Source organism: Sinohyriopsis cumingii, chromosome 4 (assembly GCF_028554795.1).
Source record: "Sinohyriopsis cumingii isolate HCF-2022 chromosome 4, ASM2855479v2, whole genome shotgun sequence".
NCBI classification, from domain to species: domain Eukaryota; kingdom Metazoa; phylum Mollusca; class Bivalvia; order Unionida; family Unionidae; genus Sinohyriopsis; species Sinohyriopsis cumingii.
In genome coordinates this window covers 134,983,054-135,006,773 of record NC_142964.1, presented here as the reverse complement: position 1 = coordinate 135,006,773, position 23,720 = coordinate 134,983,054, and the positions used below count along the sequence as shown (strand labels likewise).

At 35.4% G+C, this 23,720-nt stretch overlaps 2 protein-coding genes across 2 annotated transcripts in view; one reads left to right on the top strand and one right to left on the bottom strand.

Annotated features, from left to right (window-relative positions):
- Positions 1–1,810, top strand: part of LOC149802133 (peptidylglycine alpha-hydroxylating monooxygenase-like) — a 57,216-nt gene extending 55,406 nt beyond the window's left edge. Inside the window, exon 12 of the mRNA XM_089956537.1 lies at positions 1,481–1,810. Coding sequence (XP_089812663.1) covers positions 1,481–1,721 — 241 coding nt within the window. The 3' untranslated portion in view covers positions 1,722–1,810. The remainder of the gene's footprint in view (positions 1–1,480) is intronic.
- A 3,798-nt stretch (positions 1,811–5,608) lies between these two features.
- LOC149802132 (dynein axonemal assembly factor 4-like) overlaps positions 5,609–23,720 on the bottom strand; it is a 35,338-nt gene continuing 17,226 nt past the window's right edge. Inside the window, exons 5-11 of the mRNA XM_089956536.1 lie at positions 22,728–22,827; positions 20,965–21,098; positions 19,024–19,121; positions 16,117–16,197; positions 10,238–10,310; positions 8,998–9,103; positions 5,609–8,689 (exon numbers count right to left, since the gene is read on the bottom strand). Coding sequence (XP_089812662.1) covers positions 8,583–8,689; positions 8,998–9,103; positions 10,238–10,310; positions 16,117–16,197; positions 19,024–19,121; positions 20,965–21,098; positions 22,728–22,827 — 699 coding nt within the window. The 3' untranslated portion in view covers positions 5,609–8,582. The remainder of the gene's footprint in view (positions 8,690–8,997; positions 9,104–10,237; positions 10,311–16,116; positions 16,198–19,023; positions 19,122–20,964; positions 21,099–22,727; positions 22,828–23,720) is intronic.

Here is a 23,720-nt window from a genome sequence, read left to right as displayed (position 1 = left end):
TGCATGGATATATCTGTATTGATGTGTCTGCATGGACGTGTCTGCATGGATGTGTGCATGTGTGTGGCACATCAGCACAATAGTGATTATATAGTACCAGTGTAGGTTCAAGTTCTAAACATTTAATGTACCGAATTGCAGAAGAAAAACTAAAGGAAGAAATAAAAATGAACATAAGTAATAAAAGATAAAAATAAAAAGTTTACTATAAAGAATTTTAGGAAAATAAACACTTCAAAATAAACATAAACATGAAGTACTATAACATAAATGGTACAAGCTATATCAAATATGAATATAACAGTAAACATTACAACAGTCATTAAAATATAAAGTCACAATTTATTATATAAACTGCATTGCCTCCAAAAATCACAGATCTTCACAGGCGGTACAGCATCATAAAGTTCCTGAACTTAATTTACATCAAGAGTGTATTACACTGTGGGTGGACACTTGCTGGGTCTGGTGAAGTGAAGGCTGTATCCAAAGACTTTGAAAACAAATTTAAACACACTGAAAAGGCCCAAAACCTAATCAGGTCATTGACCCATGCAATTTCATTTGTCTGTGTTGAGTGGTTTTTGTGCAATGACTGCAAGCATGCAGAATGTACTAAATCTGTGAAAATTCATTAATGCTAGAAAATCAATGAGAGGATATTTGCTTGAAATGAGTGAATAAATGATATCATCAAGTGGGTGAATAACTCACCATTTTCATGAATTACAATGCTGCAAGTCAAAACAGATTATTCACCCACAATATGAAATATATCCATTATACACTCCATAGCAAGCATATTTTTCTTTAATGCTCAAATGTAGTGGCAATACGTATAACAGACAAGCAGCAGATTTCTTACTGGATCCCACACGATGTCAGCAGTTTAGTATTTAAGTTCTGCTGAGTTTTGTGAATATTTGCACATAAAGCATAAAGCGAACTAAAGCGAACTAATTCTCTTTCCCAGTTCAGAGTAAAATAGCACATTAAGAAAAAAAGAATTAGTACCTTATGGGATTTGAACTCAGTTTATCTTCAATGGGAAGCAGCCATACTTACCACATGACCATGCAGACATCAAATAATGACTTCAGATTTCTTGGTCACAACATTATCAGTGTCTATTGATGGTCAGTGAGGAAATATATTATTTCACTCCAGTGATTTATCAAAATTACTTCCTTCAGAAAATCCAGTAATTCATGACATAGCAAAAATTAACATTTCTAGTAATTTCAGTAGTGTGGACAAGTACTGAAAACTTTACTCGAAGTAGGTTTTGTGTGACAGCCTTTGCTAAGCTTGAGAAAAACTGCTTCAGTTCACCTCAAAAACACTCCATTCAACTTGCAAAACTAGGCCACTAGTCCGAGCTTAATGCAGAAGGTGTAAATAGTTTTGAGCTGAACAGTGAAAACTATAGCTGTCTCAAAGCCTGTAATTCCTATGACATCAATGAAAGTTTCTTTTTCAGCACAACTAACAGAGATGAGATGTGTAACTTCTACATCCTTTTCTACACATGGACGAAGGAGAATCTGAAAAATGATTATTGTTTTCGGGATGCCCAGCAATTCCACTGGTCAAACTATCTGAAGAACATTCCTATAACTGCCAGTTCTATTCAAGGGTTGCCTCCCTTCGAGAGAGAAGATCCCTTTGCAGAGCCAAGTCAGATCAGTTCAAGTCAGAGAGATGTTGACACTTTCATGTGACTGATCAGAGTAAATCCAATGTAAAGGAATTAAAATATTTGCTAATTTTCACCTGTGTGCATTAAATCTCTTTATCCGTATTCAGGTTGGGAGATTAAAGCTGTTGTACAAGAATGACTTATTCTTTTGACACAACTTAGTACAAAAATAGTTGCACACAAAATTCCACAAGATGCTGTCTTGCCTGCATCATCATGGTGTAATCCAATGTATTTCCTATATTTCAACCAGAGAAATGGTGAGCAATTGCTCACATAAAAGTACACATGCCTCTCATGCTTCCCACCCCTGCCCTCTTAATGGAGATGAATCTACAGTAAGAAATATGATTCTGTAATGTATTGCATCCATCTACAAGTCAAAAATGGAAATTACTAAATAAATTTGACAAAGCACCAAGATATCTCAATACATGTACCTTCAAATGAAGACAAAAACACTTCCTTATTTCCACAGGAAGTCACTTAAACAAGTTATAGTCACAAAATTCTGTCAGACACTACATTCATAAACATGTCAAAAAGGGCAATAACTCCAACATAAACCTCTGAGCATTCATCCATCCATACATACATGAAATGGAGCTTAATGTAACACCTAAATAATTCATGCCCATGCCAATCACCATAACAACAACAAAATGAGGTATTTCAAAGAGAAAAAAGATGTAATTACATGCAATTCCAGCAATCAAGGATAAGACCATTTTTACTTTTAAAATCCTTATAGTTGATACCATCTTTGATATTCTTCATTGATAAGATTTTCAAGATATAACATCAACATCATTTTCAATAAGGATTACATGACCCTGTCATAAGTCTTCTGGCAAAATCTCCATGCCAACGACTTTCCATTTAGCAGTAGTGATAACAGGATTTTCAAAATGGCTTCCATACTTTATGTTAGATTGGCATATACTTTATGTTAGATTGGCACAAGTTTTATGTAGAACCAACCTGACATCATAACACATCTTTTGGTTTGAATCGCATGTTAAATATGACCATCTATCCAGGAGAAATTATGATAACAAGATTTTAAATATGATCACCATATCTGGTCAGGTTGGATCTATTTTCATTTTGGACTGCTAAAGATCATGTCTTATGGCAAAAATCCCATGCAGAGATGAACTTCCAAGATCTTAGGATGAATGTGTCTGTAATGTTTCATGGCAATCATCCAAGTAGTTTAGGAATAATGATAACAAACCTGTGCTAATGGACAGTCAAATTATAGATGACACAACAGACAACAGGCAATCCCATAACCTCTTCTGGTCTATGACCAGTAACAGACAACAGGCCATCCCATAACCTCTTCTGGTCTATGACCAGTAACAGACAATAGGCCATCCGGTAACCTTTTCTGGTCTATGACCAGTAACAGACAACAGGCCATCCCATAACCTCTTCTGGTCTATGACCAGTAACAGACAACAGGCCATCCCATAACCTCTTCTGGTCTATGACCAGTAACAGACAATAGGCCATCCGGTAACCTTTTCTGGTCTATGACCAGTAACAGACAACAGGCCATCCCATAACCTCCTCTGGTCTATGACCAGTAACAGACAATAGGCCATCCCGTAACCTTTTCTGGTCTATGACCAGTAACAGACAACAGGCCATCCCATAACCTCTTCTGGTCTATGACCAGTAACAGACAATAGGCCATCCTGTAACCTTTTCTGGTCCATGACCAGTAACAGACAATAGGCCATCCCGTAACCTTTTCTGGTCTATGACCAGTAGCAAACAACAGGCCATCCCATAACCTCTTCTGGTCTATGACCAGTAACAGAGAACAGGCCATCCCATAACCTCTTCTGGTCTATGACCAGTAACAGACAACAGGCCATCCCATAACCTCTTCTGGTCTATGACCAGTAGCAGACAATAGGCCATCCTGTAACCTTTTCTGGTCCATGACCAGTAACAGACAATAGGCCATCCCGTAACCTTTTCTGGTCTATGACCAGTAACAGACAACAGGCCATCCCATAACCTCTTCTGGTCTATGACCAGTAACAGACAACAGGCCATCGCATAACCTCTTCTGGTCTATGACCAGTAACAGACAGCAGGCCATCCCATAACCTCTTCCGGTCTATGACCAGTAACAGACAATAGGCCATCCCGTAACCTTTTCTGGTCTATGACCAGTAACAGACAATAGGCCATCCCATAACCTCTTCTGGTCTATGACCAGTAACAGACAGCAGGCCATCCCATAACCTCTTCTGGTCTATGACCAGTAACAGACAATAGGCCATCCTGTAACCTTTTCTGGTCCATGACCAGTAACAGACAACAGGCCATCCCATAACCTCTTCTGGTCTATGACCAGTAACAGACAGCAGGCCATCCCATAACCTCTTCTGGTCTATGACCAGTAACAGACAATAGGCCATCCCGTAACCTTTTCTGGTCTATGACCAGTAACAGACAACAGGCCATCCCATAACCTCTTCTGGCGTATTACCAGTAACAGACAACAGGCCATCCCATAATGGTCTATGACCAGTAGTGCTAGAAACAGCAACAACAGTCAGAAAAATGATACCCATGTCTCAATATCTCTACATGCAAGACAAGAAAGAGATGTCTGACCCATTTATGGGTTATCAATGAAACTTTCAAAGCATACTCAAATAACTGACTATAATCAATTTATTACACCAGAAAACTGATTCATATCACACACTGACACTGTATTGGCAATTACAGTGGGTTTTAGACCACTTAATCTCTTTCTGTATATTTTAATGATACTAGGTGATAAATACAGACTTAATGTAACAGATATTTGGTTAAGAACACTCTCACAGCATAGTGTGATAGATAGTAACTCTTTGCATGTCTAAAGTGCTAGAAATAAAAAGCAGTTACAACAGAGTGCGATGGATAGTAACTCTCTGCATGTCTAGAATGCCAGAATAAAAATCACTTTAACAGCATAGTGTGATGGATTGTAATTCTTTGCATGTCCAGAAAGCTAGACATAAATTTCCCATAACATAGTGGGACGGATTTAACTCTTTGCATGTCTAGAATGCAGACATAAAAATCACTCTCACAGCCAAGTCTGATGGTGATGGATAGCTACTCTTTGCATATCTAGCATGCTAGACATAAAAACCACTCTCACAGCCAAGTCTGATGGATAGCAACTCTTTGCATGTCTAGAATGCTAGACATAAAAATCACTCTCACAGCCAAGTCTGATGGATAGCAACTCTTTGCATGTCTAGAATGCTAGACATAAAAATCACTCTCACAGCCAAGTTTGATGGATAGCAACTCTTTGCTTATCTAGAATGCTATACATAAAAATCACTCTCACAGCCAAGTCTGATGGATAGCAACTATTTGCATGTCTAGAATGCTAGACATAAAAATCACTCTCACAGCCAAGTCTGATGGATAGCAACTCTTTGCATGTCTAGAATGCTAGACATAAAAATCACTCTCACAGCCAAGTCTGATGCATAGCAACTCTTTGCATGTCTAGAATGCTATACATAAAAATCACTCTCACAGCTAAGTCTGATGGATAGCAACTATTTGCATGTCTAGAATGCTAGACATAAAAATCACTCTCACAGCCAAGTCTGATGGATAGCAACTCTTTGCATGTCTAGAATGCTAAACATAAAAATCACTCTCACAGCCAAGTCTGATGGATAGCAACTCTTTGCATGTCTAGAATGCTAGACATAAAAATTACTCTCACAGCCAAGTCTGATGGATAGCAACTCTTTGCATGTCTAGAATGCTAGACATAATGTTCAGATTATTCATCAAAATAAATGACTGTACAGTTACAATTTTGTGTGATGTTAATAAAAGAGAGCAGAGTATAAACTGAAAGAACAAAAGTAGAACTAGTAACAACTGTTTATTCAACAAGTATCTTCAACATCCAAATGTCTTGTCTCACTCTCTTCCAGACAAATGTCTTGTCTCACTCTCTTCCAGACAAATGTATTCAAATCAAGTGTTATCAAATACACCATACAATGTAAAACATCAATGCAGAGATACTTGTAGACCTTCCTGTAACTTTAACAACTTATCATGCTGTACACACTGATGCTTTAAATGAGCATAATATTCTCAAAAATGGAGAACAGTCCATTCTTTTCTTCTCAGTTTTCATATTTTATACTAATTTTATATTCTTCTAGAGCCAATAGTGAAAGGTGGATCATAAAGGACTCCACAGTCTACAATTTATTTGGTAGGGCCTTAAACACAGTTTGAAGGTCAACAATCAGGGGTCATAACTAAACCAACCACTGAAAATGTGAAAAGCTGAAAATCCAACTCATCAAAGGTCTCTTAAATATAAAGGTAAATGATAACTCTCGCACATATGCAATATTCCTTAGTAAAGTAATGATGTGAAAACAAAATCAGAACATGGGAATCAGGGGACATAACTCTTCCAAAGATAATTTAGAACTCTTAAAATAAACTCATTTTAGGTCTCATCAACATAAATCTGCATGAAATATGGGATTTAAATGTAATAATGTAAGTAAAGTTATTCTGCAGAAACCAACATCAGGACAATGGCAATCAGGGGCCATAACTTTACAGAAACCTGTCAGGAGGATGGGCAATCAGGTATAACGGTACCAAGTGAAAAAAGCCAGGTGGGCAGAGCTTAAGGTGTAGGGAACATTGTATTCAGAAATAAACAACAAAACTAGCTGTGATTGGTGCATTATGTAAGAGCTATACTTTCTGTTAGGCTTAAAAAAAGTTGAGTCTCTTGGCAACATGTGAGATTATTTTAATTCATATCTAGATCATATTTTGTATTTCTTAAGATTTTTTTTAAAAATGTAGTATACATGGCTGAAAATGTGTATGTTGTGACAAGATAACTCTTACCCCTGTCTAGTTGAGCAGAATTATTTCTCTTAAATGCAATGGAGTACCTGGTTTTGTCCTTGTTACATTGACAATCTAACATTGTTCTCTATGACAGTGTGTGAAAAAACATTAGCATTGAGGTATATGGAAAAAAAATTGGTACAGTGATACCTTCAGGGGCCATAACTTAACAGAAACCAAATTCAAAGGATGACAATCAGGGGCCATAACGTAACAGAAACCATAGTCAGAAGGATGACAATCAGGGGCCATAACTTTACAGAAACCGAATTCAGAAGGATGACAAACAGGGGCCATAACTTTACAGAAACCGAATTCAGAAGGATGGGCAATTAGAAGCCATAACTTAATAGAAACCATAGTCAGAAGGATGACAATCAGGGGCCATAACTTAACAGAAACCAAAGTCAGAAGGATGACAATCAGGGGCCATAACACTGTGGAAACCAAAGTCTGGAGGATGAACAATTAAGAGCCATAACTTTACAGAAACTGAATTCAGAAGGATGGGCAATTAGAAGCCATAAGCTTGTGGAAACCAAAGTCAGGAGAACAAGCAGTCACTGGATGAGCCCCTTAGAATGAGACTAATCCCATAAAAAGCATATGCAAGTCTGTGTGACAATCTCTGTACCTATTTGCATCAAAATATGTTGAATGGTTCTTAAGCTATGTTGGTTTCAAACATCGAACATGAAGATACAGAATTAATTTGTCACGGACCATAACTGTAGGCAAAATGATGCTAATGAGAATGGAATATAAGGCACATCTGGGTCCTGGGACCATGTACACATAAAACTTCCTAAGATATATTGAATGGTTTCTGAGCTATGTTGGTTACAATGCATTTCTGAAGTGGAAATACACTTATGATGGAAAATGGGCAATAACTGTCGAAATTGAACATGAAAAGATGAAACTCTTCAAAGGAACATAAACATGTAACATGCAATAACCAGCCAAATGGGATTCAATTAGATACATGGGTTACAGAGCTATACTGGTTACAAGCAACATTAAATGTAAAGGTAAATGGTTAAATGTCAAAGTCCCATAACTCTGTCCAAAATGGAATTATTGAGACAAAACCCATATAAGACAGATCTTGGTCTCGGACTCAAGGTATGGTTCTTGAGCAATGCTGGTTGTACAAAGGATCTGCTGTAATAGAAACATAACACTGATAGAAAATGGGCAATAGCTTGTGCCAAAACTGGACATGAAAAGACATCTATATGTAATAGGCAATGCACCTGCTAAATGGCATCCATACATGTGTGCAATAGTTCAGAAGTATGCTGATTAGAAGAAATGTGAATATATGGATAGATGGACCAATGAACAGACATACAGACTGTAATGGTGATTATTATAGGGTTATGCTCATTGGTTCCTTCAGCAGATAATAATATATGCTTACAGTTAACAGATATCCATAATATGTCAACAGATATCCATAATCTGTCAGAGACTTGTAATCTCTCTTTCCCTGTAGTTTTGTCATAAATTCATCTGAAACTTTTCTTTAATTTCCATGCAACATATTACTTCCATATGCCACAAATTGCATCCTGAATCATAAAGGACAAACAGATCCGAACTAACTCCATAGTGATTTCACTACACAAATCGGCAGGTTTTATTTCCACCAATAAATTAGATTTTCATGATGTTCTAAGTATCATTTGACACTGGAGCTCATTTCACCAAGAGATTTATGAAACTTCCTAACACTTTCAGCTTGTCAAGATCAAAAATATAAAATTATTCAATTTATTTTTTAAAAATTCTTTTCACATGTGCACTCAGATTAATTGGCACATTAGTACCCAAATGTTTCATGTGAACAACAAACCAAGTAAATGAAATGTACAATAAATAACATGGCAGGAATCTATGACAAAATGTAGTCAAAAAACACAGATGGAGTGTTCCAACAGATTGAGTGTCATCAGCTCTCAGAACTACCCTGTATAACTTGACGGATTCTGTCACAATCAGCTCTCAGAGCCTCATTGTTGGGGTCAATTTTCAATGCATCTTCATAGTCCTTCAGACCTGGAGAAATACAAACATTTTTAACTTCAAAAGCCTTTTAAAAACTTTCAACCAAATCAAACACAGGTGAGCCAATTATCTGAATTTTACCACAACAATCATATTTCTGTAGCTTTTCCTTTCAGTATATGAGTCTGTATTTAAGGGTAATTTTTGTAAGACTTATGGCAAAATCATAAGGGTTGGCAGGTCTGCAATTCTAGCCGTATAGATATACAAAAATGCTTGCATCACCTTCAAGTTTATGATAATGACGATAATTAATCCCAGTCATGAAGTAGTAGGCTATAATGCCAGTATAAACCTACCCTCTACATACAGCTCCAGCTCACAATAGGCTGTACCCCTTCTGACATAGGCCTTACACCGACTGACCGCATTCTGAGGGACTGGTGGATCAAGAAGCATTAATGCCTGAAAATGCAACAAATCACATGGAATGTCAAGATAAACAAATATGTAACTGTTCTATACACAGAAATACCTGAATTATTTATGCCTTCATCCATAACCTTTTGTAAACAGCTTGGACCCTAATCTGCTGCCACTGGGTCTATGCTGTCTGACTGTAATAATGAGTGAGGAGAACAGCACTGCCACTGGGTCTATGCTGTCTGACTGTAATAATGAGTGAAGAGAATAGCACTGCCACTGGGTCTATGCTGTCTGACTGTAATAATGAGTGAAGAGAATAGCACTGCCACTGGGTCAATGCTGTCTGACTGTAATAATGAGTGAGAACAGCACTGCCACTGGGTCTATGCTGTCTGACTGTAATAATGAGTGAAGGGAACAGCACTGCCACTGGGTCTATGCTGTCTGACTGTAATAATGAGTGAAGGGAACAGCACTGACATTGACAAGGAAATTATAAAACTCTTGAGACTGAGTTTGAAATTGAGATTTTGTACTGACCAATCAAAAATGGCATTACTTTTGAAAGCTTGTTTCTGATTGGTTTATAGTGAAAACTCAATCTCAGAGTTCCATGAATCTTGGTCAGACTTTGACCATATGATAGCAGATCTGGGTCCATAACATCTGCAGCTGTGTGGATGTTAAACACAATAAACAAAGCACAACCTAAAATAACCATGATTCTCAAACCTGTCCCTTTTGAGTAAGATTTAAATCCCATGCAAGTTTGTACCCAATTTCTGCTACTGAACGCATAAAGAAGACAAATGTATATAAACAGAACATATGCTGAAAGAAGTTAATATTATTCAAAGATACATTTCTATTTACAATCTTAAATTCAGCACAATACATGATGTTTTGTCTCATTTCTGATGTTGCTGTACAACAAAATTACAATCAGAGTCAACATACAGATGTTAGTGTTACAATAATTATAATATGAGTCAACATACATATGTTAGTGTTACAATAATTACAATTTGAGTCAGTATACAAATGTTACAGTGTTAAAAAATTACTATTTGAGTCAGAATACAAGATGAAAATACATTTATAAGATCAGGTTTCAAATGTTCTTAGGTTTCTTAACAAAGTGTAAAAAAAATCAAATAGCATAAAACAACCTACCCTAGAGCAATCTTCCACACACTTGATGAAGTTCTTTAGCTTCAGATGACACGCAGCACGATTTGAGTATAAACTGAGACTGGTTAAGGATTGTTTTAATCAGATATTACTGTATTTACACATATATAAGTTGTTTTAATCACAATTACTGTATATACATGTACAAGTTGTTTAAATCACAGTTATTACTGCATATTCACATGCACAAGTTGTTTTAATCACAGTTATTACTCTATAGACACATGTACAAGTTGTTTTAATCAGTTATTACTGTATATACACATGTACAAGTTGTTTTAATCACAGATATTACTGTATATACATATGTACAAGTTGTTTTAATCAGTTATTACTGTATTTACACATATATAAGTTGTTTTAATCACAGTTATTACTGCATATTCACATGCACAAGTTGTTTTAATCACAGTTATTACTGTATATACATATGTACAAGTTGTTTTAATCAGCTATTACTGTATATACACATGTACAAGTTGTTTTAATCATAGATATTACTGTATATACATATGTACAAGTTGTTTTAGTCAGTTATTACTGTATATACACATGCACAAGTTGTTTTAATCACAGCTATTACTGTATATACATATGTACAAGTTGTTTTAATCAGTTATTACTCTATATACACATGTACAAGTTGTTTTAATCACAGTTTTTACTGTAAATACATATGTACAAGTTTTTTTAGTCAGTTATTACTGTATATATACTAGTCCAAACCACACTCACACTGGAGCAAAGGTCAGTCCATTTTTTCTGCCTATACCACCCTCCTCCTAGTAGAAAAACAAGCTGGCTGACTCTCTTTTTTTGGAACAGTTTCCGAATCTCCTGGACTATGGAAATTCGATAGGTGGCAACCTGATTATTCTTGGAGATTTCAACTTTCACTTTGACTGTCCTGGAAACTCAAATACATCAAAACTCATAGATTCCATTAATGTTTTCAACCTCAAACAGTCAGTTAACCAACCCACCCATAAACATGGTCACATTTTAGACTGGATTCTTCATAGACCTGATGATAACATTCTATGGTCCTCCCTGGTATCCCATGACCTTGCATCAGATAACCTCTGCATTATATGCCATCTTGACGTATCAGTCCCTAACCCTCCACCTTTATCTGCTCCGTATGATAAATAGAACCAAACTAATGCACGACATCCAAGCTAACCTAACAACTTGCTTACCTCCTACCGCAGAACAACTCGATAACTGTCTGCATTCATTGCTTGACAAACATGCCCCAGCTACCAAGTGCAGAGTATCAATTCACAAGTGTTCTCCATGGTATAGTAGTGTTAGGGACCAGCTTCGCACTGCTAAAAGAGACCGCCATAAAGCTGAGAGGCTTTGGCTTTCCACCAGACTCACTATTCATAAGCAAATCTATGAAGTCACTAAGAAGAATGTCACAAATATAGTCCATGCAGCGAAATCAGCCCACTACACTACAAAGACCATGGAAAGTCCCAGCTGCAAAGAGCTCTTCGAGATTACTAACAAGCTAATGTCAAGGAACAAATCTACACCACTTCCAACTACCTTCTCTCCAGTCGACCTTCCGGACATATTTGCAAATTTCTTCCGTGACAAAGTACAAACCATTAGAGATAAGCTTCACACCACAATTTCAACTGACTCGTTGTCACCATACAGCTGGGATAAAGAATTTGAGTGGCAACCATTAGCAGCACTTGAACCTGTCTCTATGGATTTCGTATGTACAATCCTGATGAAGAGTGCACCAAAGTCATGTGAACTTGATCAAATTCCAACATCACTGCTGCTTGAGTGCTTAGATCCAGTATTGCCTTCACTAACTGATGTTATTAATACCTCTCTCTCATCCAGGGAATTCCTATCATTTTTCAAAATTGCCATTGTAAAGCCTCTGCTGAAAAAACCAACACTAGACCATAACGATTTAAAGAACTACCGCCCAGTTTCTAATCTCCCATTCATATAAAAAATCTTAGAAAAGGTTGTTCTATCCCAGCTTGTATCTCATCTAAATTCAAACAGTCTTTTAGCAATGTACACTCTGCATATTCCCCTTGCCACAGTACTGAAACTACTCTTCTAAAAGTAGTTAATGACATTCTCTCTGTGTTGGATAGCGGAAAGATTACAGTCCTCACCCTCCTTGATTTGTCTGCAGCATTTGACACAATAGACCATGATATATTACTTGGTCAACAGGACACAAATTGTATCTGCAAATGGAATACACTCCAGCCCAGTCGATCTATGTTGTGGTGTTGCACAGGGTTCTGTTCTTGGACCTGTTCTCTTCATTCTGTACACTCAGTCAGTCTCAAGTGTCATAGATCATCATCCAGTGTCTCACCAATTATACGCTGACGACACCCAAATATACAAATCTAGTCACCCAACTGAAGTTGATGCTACCATCCAAGGTGTAGAGAGGTGCATTTCTGATGTGAAATCATGGATGACATGTAACAAGCTGTAGATGAATGATGATAAAACTGAGGCCATTCTGATCACAACACAAAGACCTTCTCATTCACATCCTTTACCTCAAACAATAAATATCAGCAATGCCAATATTAAATTCACACAATCAGTACAAAACCAAGGTGTTACTCTGGACAGTACTCTCACACTGCACCAACATGTCATGAATATATGCAAGGCTGCATATCTTGAGCTGAGACGCATCAACTCAATTTGCAAATATCTTTCAGTTGATGCCACTAAAACACTTGTGTGTTCATTAGTACTTTCAAGACTGGACTATTGTAACTCAATTCTGTCTGGTTCATCTCAATATCTACTCCAGAAACTTCAAAAAGTTCAAAACACAGTTGCTTGGATCATACTTAGAGTACCACGATCAGAGCACACCTCCCCGCTGCTCAGTACCCTACACTGGCTATCCATTAGATCCAGAATCAAACACATAATTTGTTCTCTGTGCTATGATTCACTGTTGGACTCTAGTCCAACATACCTATCCGACCTCACCCATGTGTAAACACAAGCAAGATACTTACGCTCCTCTTCTGACAATCGTATACTCATTATTTCAAGTATGAAAACAAAGTCATATGGACAGCGTTCTTTTGCATAACAGGGCTCAGCAACATGGAATGAATTGCCCACTGAACTTAGACAGAAAGACACAGTGATCACATTCAAGAGGGCTCTCAAAACTCATTTCGACTGCAAGAACAAACTTAAAGACCTAATAATATTTTCTACCTGAAATATTCTCAGTATGTTTTTTACTTTTCAATGTATTTCTAAATTCATGGTATTCATTTTTGTAATAATATTATTATATGTTTTTTATCTTATAGGTGTTGTCTAATGTTGTAAAGTACTTAGAGTTTCTAAAGATTAGGCACTATACAAAGTCCTCATTATTATTATTATTATTATTATATACACATTCACAAGTTGTTTTAATCACAGTTACTACTGTAAATACACATGTACAAGTCAGATGAAAATGCACAGACATTGATATTCCATCACATTATTAGCCAGTTGATCTGGGTCTATGCAGTTTGTTAGGAGTAATGAGCAGAACAACATCAGCCAGCACATTATGTAATGACAGATCAGGATCGATGCTGGTTGTTATATGGCCCAACTTATATGCGAGTATATCTGGTATATTTCTAACACTAGAATACTTAGGCCACAACCTATTTAAACAGACCTTCAATGTACCTTCCTATAATCAACAGACTGGTAGTCATTTGAATTAATTTCACCCTGATAACAACTATGGTTCAGAGAACCTAGTGTGTAGTACTTTTCTAATGGCAGCAACACATTCTGGAAAAGGTAAACCAGTTATTTATAATTTGATTGATTATTTATGAGATATGAACTATTGTGTACAGTGTTTAACAATATGGCTAAAATATACAGTGCTCAGCTGTGAACCAATAATATTCTAGTCTTATAACCAATAGTCATATTCTAATCTTAGAACCAATAGTCATATTCTAGTCGTATAACCAGCAGTTATATTCTAGTCTTATAACCAACAGTCATATTCTAGTCTTATAACCTTCAGTCATATTCTAGTCTTAGAACCAATAGTCATATTCTAGTCTTATAACAAACAGTCATATTCTAGTCTTATAACCAACAGTCATATTCTAATCTTATAACCAAGTCATAGTCAGGTCTTATAACAAACAGTCATATTCTAGTCTTAGAACCAATAGTCATATCTTAGTCTTTTAACCATCAGTAATATTCTAGTCTTATAACCTATAGTCATATTCTGGTCTTAGAACCAATAATCATATTCTAGTCTTATAACAAACAGTCATATTCTAGTCTTATAACCAATAGTCATATTCTAGTCTTATAACCAAAAGTCATATTCTGGTCTTATAACAAACAGTCATATTCTAGTCTTAGAACCAACAGTCATATTCTAGTCTTATAACCAATAGCATATTCTAGTCTTATAACCAATAGTCATATTCTAGTCTTATACCCAGCAGTCATATTCAAGTCTTATAACCAATAGTTAAATTCTAGTCTTATAACCAACTGTTATATTCAAGTCTTATAACCATCAGTCATATTCTAGCCTTATAACCAATAGTCACATTCTAGCCTTATAACCAATAGTCACATTCTAGTTGTATAACCAATATTCATATTCTAGTCTTTTAACCAAGTCATATTCTAGTCTTATAACCAATAGTCATTTTAGTTGTATAACCAAGTCATATCCTAGTATTACAAATAATAGTTATATTCTAGTCTTATAACCAAGTCATATTCTAGTCTTATACCCAAGTCATATTCTAGTCTTATATCCAAAAAATATAGTCTAGTTTTATAACCAATAGTCATATTCTAGTCTTATAACCAATGGTCATATTCTAGTCTTGTAACCAAGTCATATTTGAGTCTTATAACCAACAGTCATATTCTAGTCTTATAACCAATAGTCGTATTCTAGTCTTATATCCAATAACTAGTCTAGTTGTATAACCAATAGTCATATTCTAGTCTTATAGCCAATAGTCATATTCTAGTCTTATAACCAATAGTTGTATTCTAGTCTTATATCCAATAACTAGTCTAGTTTTATAACCAAAAGTCATATTCAAGTCTTACAACCAATTATCACATTCTAGTCTTATAACCAATAGTCATATTCTAGTCTTATAACCAATGGTCATATTCTAGTATTGTAACCAAGTCATATTTGAGTGTTATAAACAATAGTCATATTCTAGTCTTATAGCCAATAGTCATATTCTAGTCTTATAACCAATAGTCATATTCTAGTCTTATATCCAATAACTAGTCTAGTCTTATAACCAATAGTCATATTCAAGTCTTATAACCAATTATCACATTCTAGTCTTATAACCAATTATCACATTCTAGTTGTATAACCAATAGTCATATTCTAGTCTTATAACCAATAGTCATATTCTAGTTTTATAACTAATAGTCATATTCCAGTCTTATAACCAATAGTCATATTCTAGTCTTATAACCAATAGTCATATTCTAGTCTTATATCCAATAGAGTCTAGTCTTATAACCAATAGTCATATTCTAGTCTTATAACCAATTATCACATTCTAGTCTTATAACCAATTATCACATTCTAGTCGTATAACCAATAGTCATATTCTAGTCTTATAACCAATAGTCATATTCTAGTTTTATAACTAATAGTCATGTTCTAGTCTTATAACCAAAAGTGATATTCTTGTCTTATAACCAATAGTTATTTTCTAGTCTTATCATAATAGTTATATCTTTGATATGATCACCACGTGATCTCTGTGAGAAAAAAGTATGTAAATAATAAATATTTTCGAGATACAGAAGGATACGAATGCATTTTTGGTGCCAGACGAATGGCATGATTAAAGGCGTTGACTGCTGCAAGGTAATTTCCAGACTGGAAGAAAGAGCTGTAGAGAGAACAAATTATACAAATGATTAAACTTTGATGTCATATTGCACTAAAAGCAAGAAATGTACTACTAGAAGATGAAAAACACAATTATCTGCTTAAAACTTATCGATATTAAAAGTGGCATTGACTCAAAACATTGTATGACCCTTCAGCCAACAGTGCATGAAAAACTGACATAGACACAAATCTTAAGAAAGATGTTATGAACAGACATGAACTCTGGTCATGCTATGTACATTTCAATGCTAATATCCTCCTGCAACAAGGTACTGGTAGAAACTGACCTAAGTTCCAAATTAAACAAAGTTACTGAAGCACTAAATATATGTCATATTGACCTACTCTGGTATACTGATGTTGTACTCAAATATATAAATTTGTATGACCCTTACCCTACAAATCAAGAAGAAACAATGTAAATGCAAACCTTAACCAAGTGTGACAGATGGATAGACACAAAATATAGAATTAGTAAAATACACATTTATATTACATTTCTTAAGATCCTTCCACTAGTTCAATTGAATTGCATACTGAAGAAAACAGATTAATGACAAACCAGACTTGTACAAAGTTTCAGGTCTTTGTAAGTATATCACTTTTTGGGGGTCAAATTAGAGCTGTCAGAATGCATGACTAAGTTCACCTGCAAATATATTTGTCATTTACTAATGCAATGATCAATAAAAAGATTATTTTTGTAATATAACAAAATATACTCCATGTGAAAATGCCTAATAGCCAAATGCAAGCGCAGTTTGCTAAGAAATCTCAGTCAGTAGGATGACGTCATTAGAAAAACCTTCCAGTGCTGTTGATATGTTAGCAAATCAAATGTCTTTAGGTTTCTCAATTTTCAGTATCCTCACCTCGATTGATTGCACATCAGACAACTGTCTGATACTAAAGGCCAAATATAGCTGTTTAAATGTCTGTCCTTTACAGTAACAAAAGCCCTAACTGATGGTGGATAGACATGATTTGTACAAATTTGAAAGGCCATCAAACTAGAACACTTTCTGTCAAATTAAGTCAAGTTCTGTTGAGCGAATTTGTTGAAGTTGTTAAAATGTTAATAATGAAAGTTATATTTAATAGCAGATAAGCATCTCAAAAAACTTAATGCCCGAAAGCTTTCTATCAACCAAAAAAAATTCTGTTTAACAGTTTATTGCACAGAATTTGTTTAAAGGTTTTCCATATTTAGTAATGATGTTTGTACAGCATTAACGGTATAGATTTCAAAGCCCATCATGCCAGTATGCTCTGTGCTAAATTTGATTGAAAATGGTCTGGTGGTATGTATGAAAAGTTGAAAACAGGAAATGTTCATTGACAAGGATACATGATAAAGTGTGTATGTGTGATTTAGATATTTAACGTAGCTTTAAACAAAATTCAGTCATATCGCTATGATGTCTGCAGTGTGACAGTTTATAGTGATGTCTTGCACTGGGGCATCATGTTGCCGACATGTAGCATGATGTCCCACCCATTCACATTATCCTGACACCAGGCCAACCAGTCCTAACACTAACTTCTTAATGCTGAGTGCCAAGCGAGGCTGCTGTTCGTACCATTTTTGTAAGTCTTCGGTATGACTCGACCAGGGTTTGAACCCGCGACCTCCCGCATCTGAGGCAGACACTCTAACCACTAGGCAATGGGGGGGGTGATACATGATAAACACTTGACAATGCCATAAGGATACATGATAAACACTTGACAATGCTATATGGATACATGATAAACACTTGACAATGGATACATGATAAACACTTGACAACAGATAGATGATAAACACTTGACAATGCCATAAGGATACATGATAAACACTTGACAATGCCATATGGATACATGATAAACACTTGACAATGCCATAAGGATACATGATAAACACTTGACAATGCCATATGGATACATGATAAACACTTGACAATGCCATATGGATACATGATAAACACTTGACAATGCCATATGGATACATGATAAACACTTGACAATGCCATAAGGATACATGATAAACATTTGCCAATGGATACATGATAAACACTTGCCAAAGGCTAAATGATAAACACTTGCCAATGGATAAATGATAAACATTTGGCAATGGATACATGTTAAACACTTCACAATGGATGCATAACACTTGACAATAGGTACATGATAAACACTTGACAAAGGATAAATGATAAACACTTGACAATGGATACATGATAAACACTTGACAACAGATAGATGATAAACACTTGACAATGCCATAAGGATACATGATAAACACTTGACAATGGATACATGATAAACACTTGACAAGAGATACATGATAAACACTTGACAATGGATACAAGAAAAATACTTGACAATGGATACATGATAAATACTTGACAACAGATACATGATAAACACTTCACAATGGATACATGATAAACACTTGACAAAAGATACATGATAAACACTTCACAATGGATACATGATAAATACTTGACAATGGATACATGATAAATACTTGACAACAGATACATGATAAACACTTGACAATGGATACATGATAAATACTTGACAAAAGATACATGATAAACACTTGGCAACGTGAGTTAAAAACAAATGTGCTACAAGAGAGATAAGCAAGATACTACATAATTTATGAGAAAATGATTTAAGTTTTGATGTACTTGATGAAAGAAGCTAAAGCAAAAACAGACCTTTACTTAACAAGCAGTTCATATCGATGATAAAAGTGTCTGTGATGCACAATATTTGTTTTGTATTTTCTTTCTGATACTTTTTAAAAACTAAAATGCAGCTGTGAGTGCATACATACTTTCCCTTGTCTCTAAGGAACATTGGATTTCGTTCTTCCTCTGTCAATTCTTCATCAACCTCCTGCACCCGTCTGGCTTCAACCTGTTTCCTTAACCACTGAAAAGAGGACAATCTTGCATAAACTCCTTAGGTTAAAGACTATGGTGCCTGAGGGACATTATAATGACAATGCTAATGAACTGAGAGACATAATGACAATGTTAATGAACTGAGAGACATTATAATACAATGCTAATGAACTGAGAGACATTATAATGACATTGTTAATGAACTTAGGGACATTATAATGACAATGCTAATGAACTGAGAGACATTATAATACAATGCTAATGAACTGAGAGACATTATAATGACATTGTTAATGAACTTAGGGACATTATAATGACAATGCTAATGAACTGAGAGACGCAATGACAATGCTAATGAACTGATGGACATTATAATGACAATGCTATTGAACTTAGGGACATAATACTGTATGTATGTAATAATATTCAAATCCATCCAGCCTCCCTAAATAATTCAAACTCCAAATGGTTATAGAATTTGTCATCAAAATCATTATTCTAACATCTAGTACATTTTCTATCCACATATGAAATTTCACCCCATCAGCCACTGACTATAGGCAGTTTGATATTCTGAATTTTAAGACAGCTAATCACTCTTTTCCTAAAGGAAATTAGACTAAATATTCTTCCAACTGGATAACTATTTTAATTAAATATTCATTTTTTTGCATACATATTTTATAACTGTTTAAAAAGTTTTGCACTTTCGACAATTTTTCTAAAACAGATACCCAATCTTGTTTTCCACTGATTGGTAGAAAGTTTTAACATATTTCTTTATGGTTCTAATATGATCATTTCTGTTACTTAGAAATAAATCAAATTTTCCTACTTTTTGAACAAAAGGATGGAATCAACATTAAAAGTGCATCATTCTATGTACTATACTTAACAATATATCATATACGTTTAGTTGGCAATTTCATATTTGACTCTGTAAATATAGATCTTAAGAAATACTGCTAGATTGTTACAGTCAGACAACTCAAATCATGCATCTGATATCTTGGGTGACCATATCCAGGACCATGCCCCTGATATTTTGGGTGACCATATCTGGTACCATACATCTGATATCTTGGTTAACCATATCTTAGACCAAGTACCTGATGAGTGACCCTATCAAGGACCATGCACCTCACCTCTTAGTTGATTATATATGGACCATGCATCTAATATCTTGGGTGACCATATCTGGTATCATGCATCTGATATCTTGGGTGACAATATTTAGGACCATGCACCTGATATCTTGAGTGACCCTGTCTGGGACCATGATCATGAGTGACCATATCTAGGACTCATAATCTGTCCAGAAATCAGTGAATGATAATTAGTCTTCCTTGCATAATTAACATCTATAGTCCATGGAGTTCAAGCCTTAGGTCAGGAGCCATGGTAGCTCAGTCAGGAGACCAATGAACTTGTAATCCAAGGTTCAATACCTGCCCTAGCTAGCTGCTTCAATGTGTCATTGGGAAAGCAATTAGCTCCCATTTCCTTGGCCAGCTGCTTCAATGTGTCATTGGGAAAGCAATTAACTCCCATTTCCTTGGCCAGCTGCTGATATAGCTAATAATGTGTTAAAAATGCACCTTAAACCAACACCAAAACCAAAAAAGACAGGCTTGTGGCAATGCTGTGGTAAGGAAGAATTTATCTGGGCAATTAATAGGTTTGTGATCTCATTTGGTTTTGCGGCCTGTCTGAGTTTAAAGTGAGTATACACAGTACACAAATGTTCAAAAAAGGTACAGTGGGAACAAGGAAAACCATTTTAATTAAGACTGCTCAACCCTATCAAGGTTAAGGATAAAGCAAATCATTAATGAAGAGAATATTAATAGAATATAAAGATTTCTAAATACCTCTTCCTCCTGTGGGGTCTGTGATTCTCTTACAGGGGTAGGGAAAACCCGGGGGGTAAACTTGATCTCTATTTTTCCAATTTCTCTCTTTGGTACCCCTTCTGCTGCCTCTTCAAATATGTCGTTCTTCTTGCCTGAAATTAGAAATTGATCCTATAAGAACCACCATTAAATAGGAAGCTTTCTCAACAGCCATATTGGTTGAGCCTGTGTGTATATACATGTGATAGTGACAAATACCATCATCTGTATGTGTATGTACATATAAGTAAAAAAGAAAGAATATATCCTGTATAAATGTATGTACATGTAAGAGAGAAAGAATATGATCTGTATGTGTGCATGTGTGTGTGTGTGTGTGTTTGGTGTGATTTCAATTCTTAATGTAGCTTTAACAATTTTTCAGTCATATCGCTACAATGTCTGTAGTGTGACAGTTTATAGTGATGTCTAGCACTGGGGCATCATGCAGCAGACATGTAGCATGATGTCCCACCCAGTCACATTATCCTGACACCAGGTTGACCAGTCTTAACACTAACCTCTTAATGCTGAGCACCTAGCAAGGCAGCTGTCAGTACCATTTTCACAAGTCTTTGGTATGACTCTGCTGGGAATCAAACCCACGACCTCCCACATCTGGGGCGGACGCTCTAACCACTAAGCCACCGGTGTGTGTAAAAATGCACAAAATTAAGAAAGGTGTCATGTTTTTATTTTATTTCAAATACATGCATTTAATGGAGACTCATTTAGCTGAACAATATATGTTCCTACCAAAAACTGTATCCTGTAACATTAATAAATACAGTTCCTATATATATAGGAATATTGTCTTCATTACAAGAAAAAAACATTTTTACTACAAGTCCATTGGAATTATGAATGATACTGAACAATGTTTAAATACTCTGTGTAATTCATAACGTTCATTAGTTCAAAAGTCTGGCTTGAAGAAGGCATGGGGCATCATCTGTTGTTTCTTAATTGTTCTTTAACTAATGTGGCTTGTGTTAATGATTCCATTTCTTGTGCCATAACCAAATAATAATCCTTACCGATTGTCAAGTTTTCATCTCATCTATAAGCTCTAAATTTTCAGGGAATGTCATATCAAAAGTTACATTCTCATCCCCGATCACTTTCATCATCAGCCTGACTGCTTTCACGTAACCGTGATGAAAGTTCAAAGTCACCTGATTCAGATGTACATTAGACCTATGTGTTGTACTACTGTCTAAGAACATAATGCTGACTTATCTGTTTGTTTACATTATTTATCCATATAATGAATTTAATATTCGATATTTCCAAACTAGAGTCACAAGGAATGATATTCTGGACTAACTGTACTTTTACTTTCCATTTCACTCTGGAGATTTCTATGGTAATATTACAATTACTATGATCCACTTTTGGTGGGGGTATCAGATTTCATGGATTTTGTGGTTGCCTAAAACAAACTGATATTGGACAATGACCTTCCTACTGGATCATAAAGACACTTCTCAAATCCAAAAATTTAAGTATAAGCAAAAAAGTTATTTTTCCAGAATCCTTAAATTCGATAAAATAAAAAAGAATCCAAAGGAATAATAATAATAATAATAATAATATTATTATTATTATTATTATTATTATTATTATTATTAATAATATTATTATTATTATTATCATTATTATTATTATTATTAATATTATTATTATTATTATTATTATTATTATTATCATTATTATTATTATTATTATTATTATTATTGTACCCCTTTTCTTAATTTTCTTCTTCTGTTCCATTTCCTCCATTCTCTTCTGTTCTCTAGCTGCCTCAGCTGCCAGCTTCTCTTCTAGTAATTTCTTTTTTTCCTGCATGTATAGATGTTGAGAAAAGTTTCTTATAATATACTGTAATGTTAATAGTTCAATTAGATCTTGTACTTGTTCAACTCAGAGCATATCCCTTTTGCTTTTTAAAAAGTCTATATACTTGCTTATAAATCAGGTCAAACTACAAACAACAAAGACTATAATCTGCCATCATATAATGCACCAACAGATCAAGGTCTATGTTGTTTTTTATTTTAAATACTACTCCTAACAAACTGCACAAACCCAGATCTGCCAGCACATTGTGCAACGGCAGATCTGGATCGATGCAATTTGCTGCTGGACTCTACTCTTTCTTTTCAAATGGGTTGTCGCCATATATTTATTCATTCCAGTTTTATTTTTTAATTAATTACTACGACTATGATCAAATTTTTTGTGCACTTGACAAAATAAAAGTTTTGTTTCACTGAGAGAAATGTGTAACTGAGTGAAAAAATACAATCAAGGGTAAATGACTTTTATTCTTTTATTGCTTACTCCCATGGCAACGTTTCTACAATGCTGACTGGTGGGGTACAGTGACTGGTGGAGTACAGTGCCTGGTAGGGTACAGTGACTGGTGGAGTACAGTGACTGGTGGGGTACAGTGACTGATGGAGTACAGTGACTGGTAGGGTACAGTGACTGGTGGAGTACAGTGACTGGTGGAGTACAGTGACTGGTGGGGTACAGTGATTGGTGGAGTACAGTGGTGGGGTACAGTGACTGGTGGAGTACAGTGACTGGTAGGGTACAGTGACTGGTGGAGAACACTGACTGGTAGGGTACACTGACTGGTGGAGTACAGTGCCCTCACCATCAGTTCAGTTACTGGTTCTGAGAGATAAGTTTCCAAAAGGAGAAGGCAATAAAAGATTTGGAATTTCACA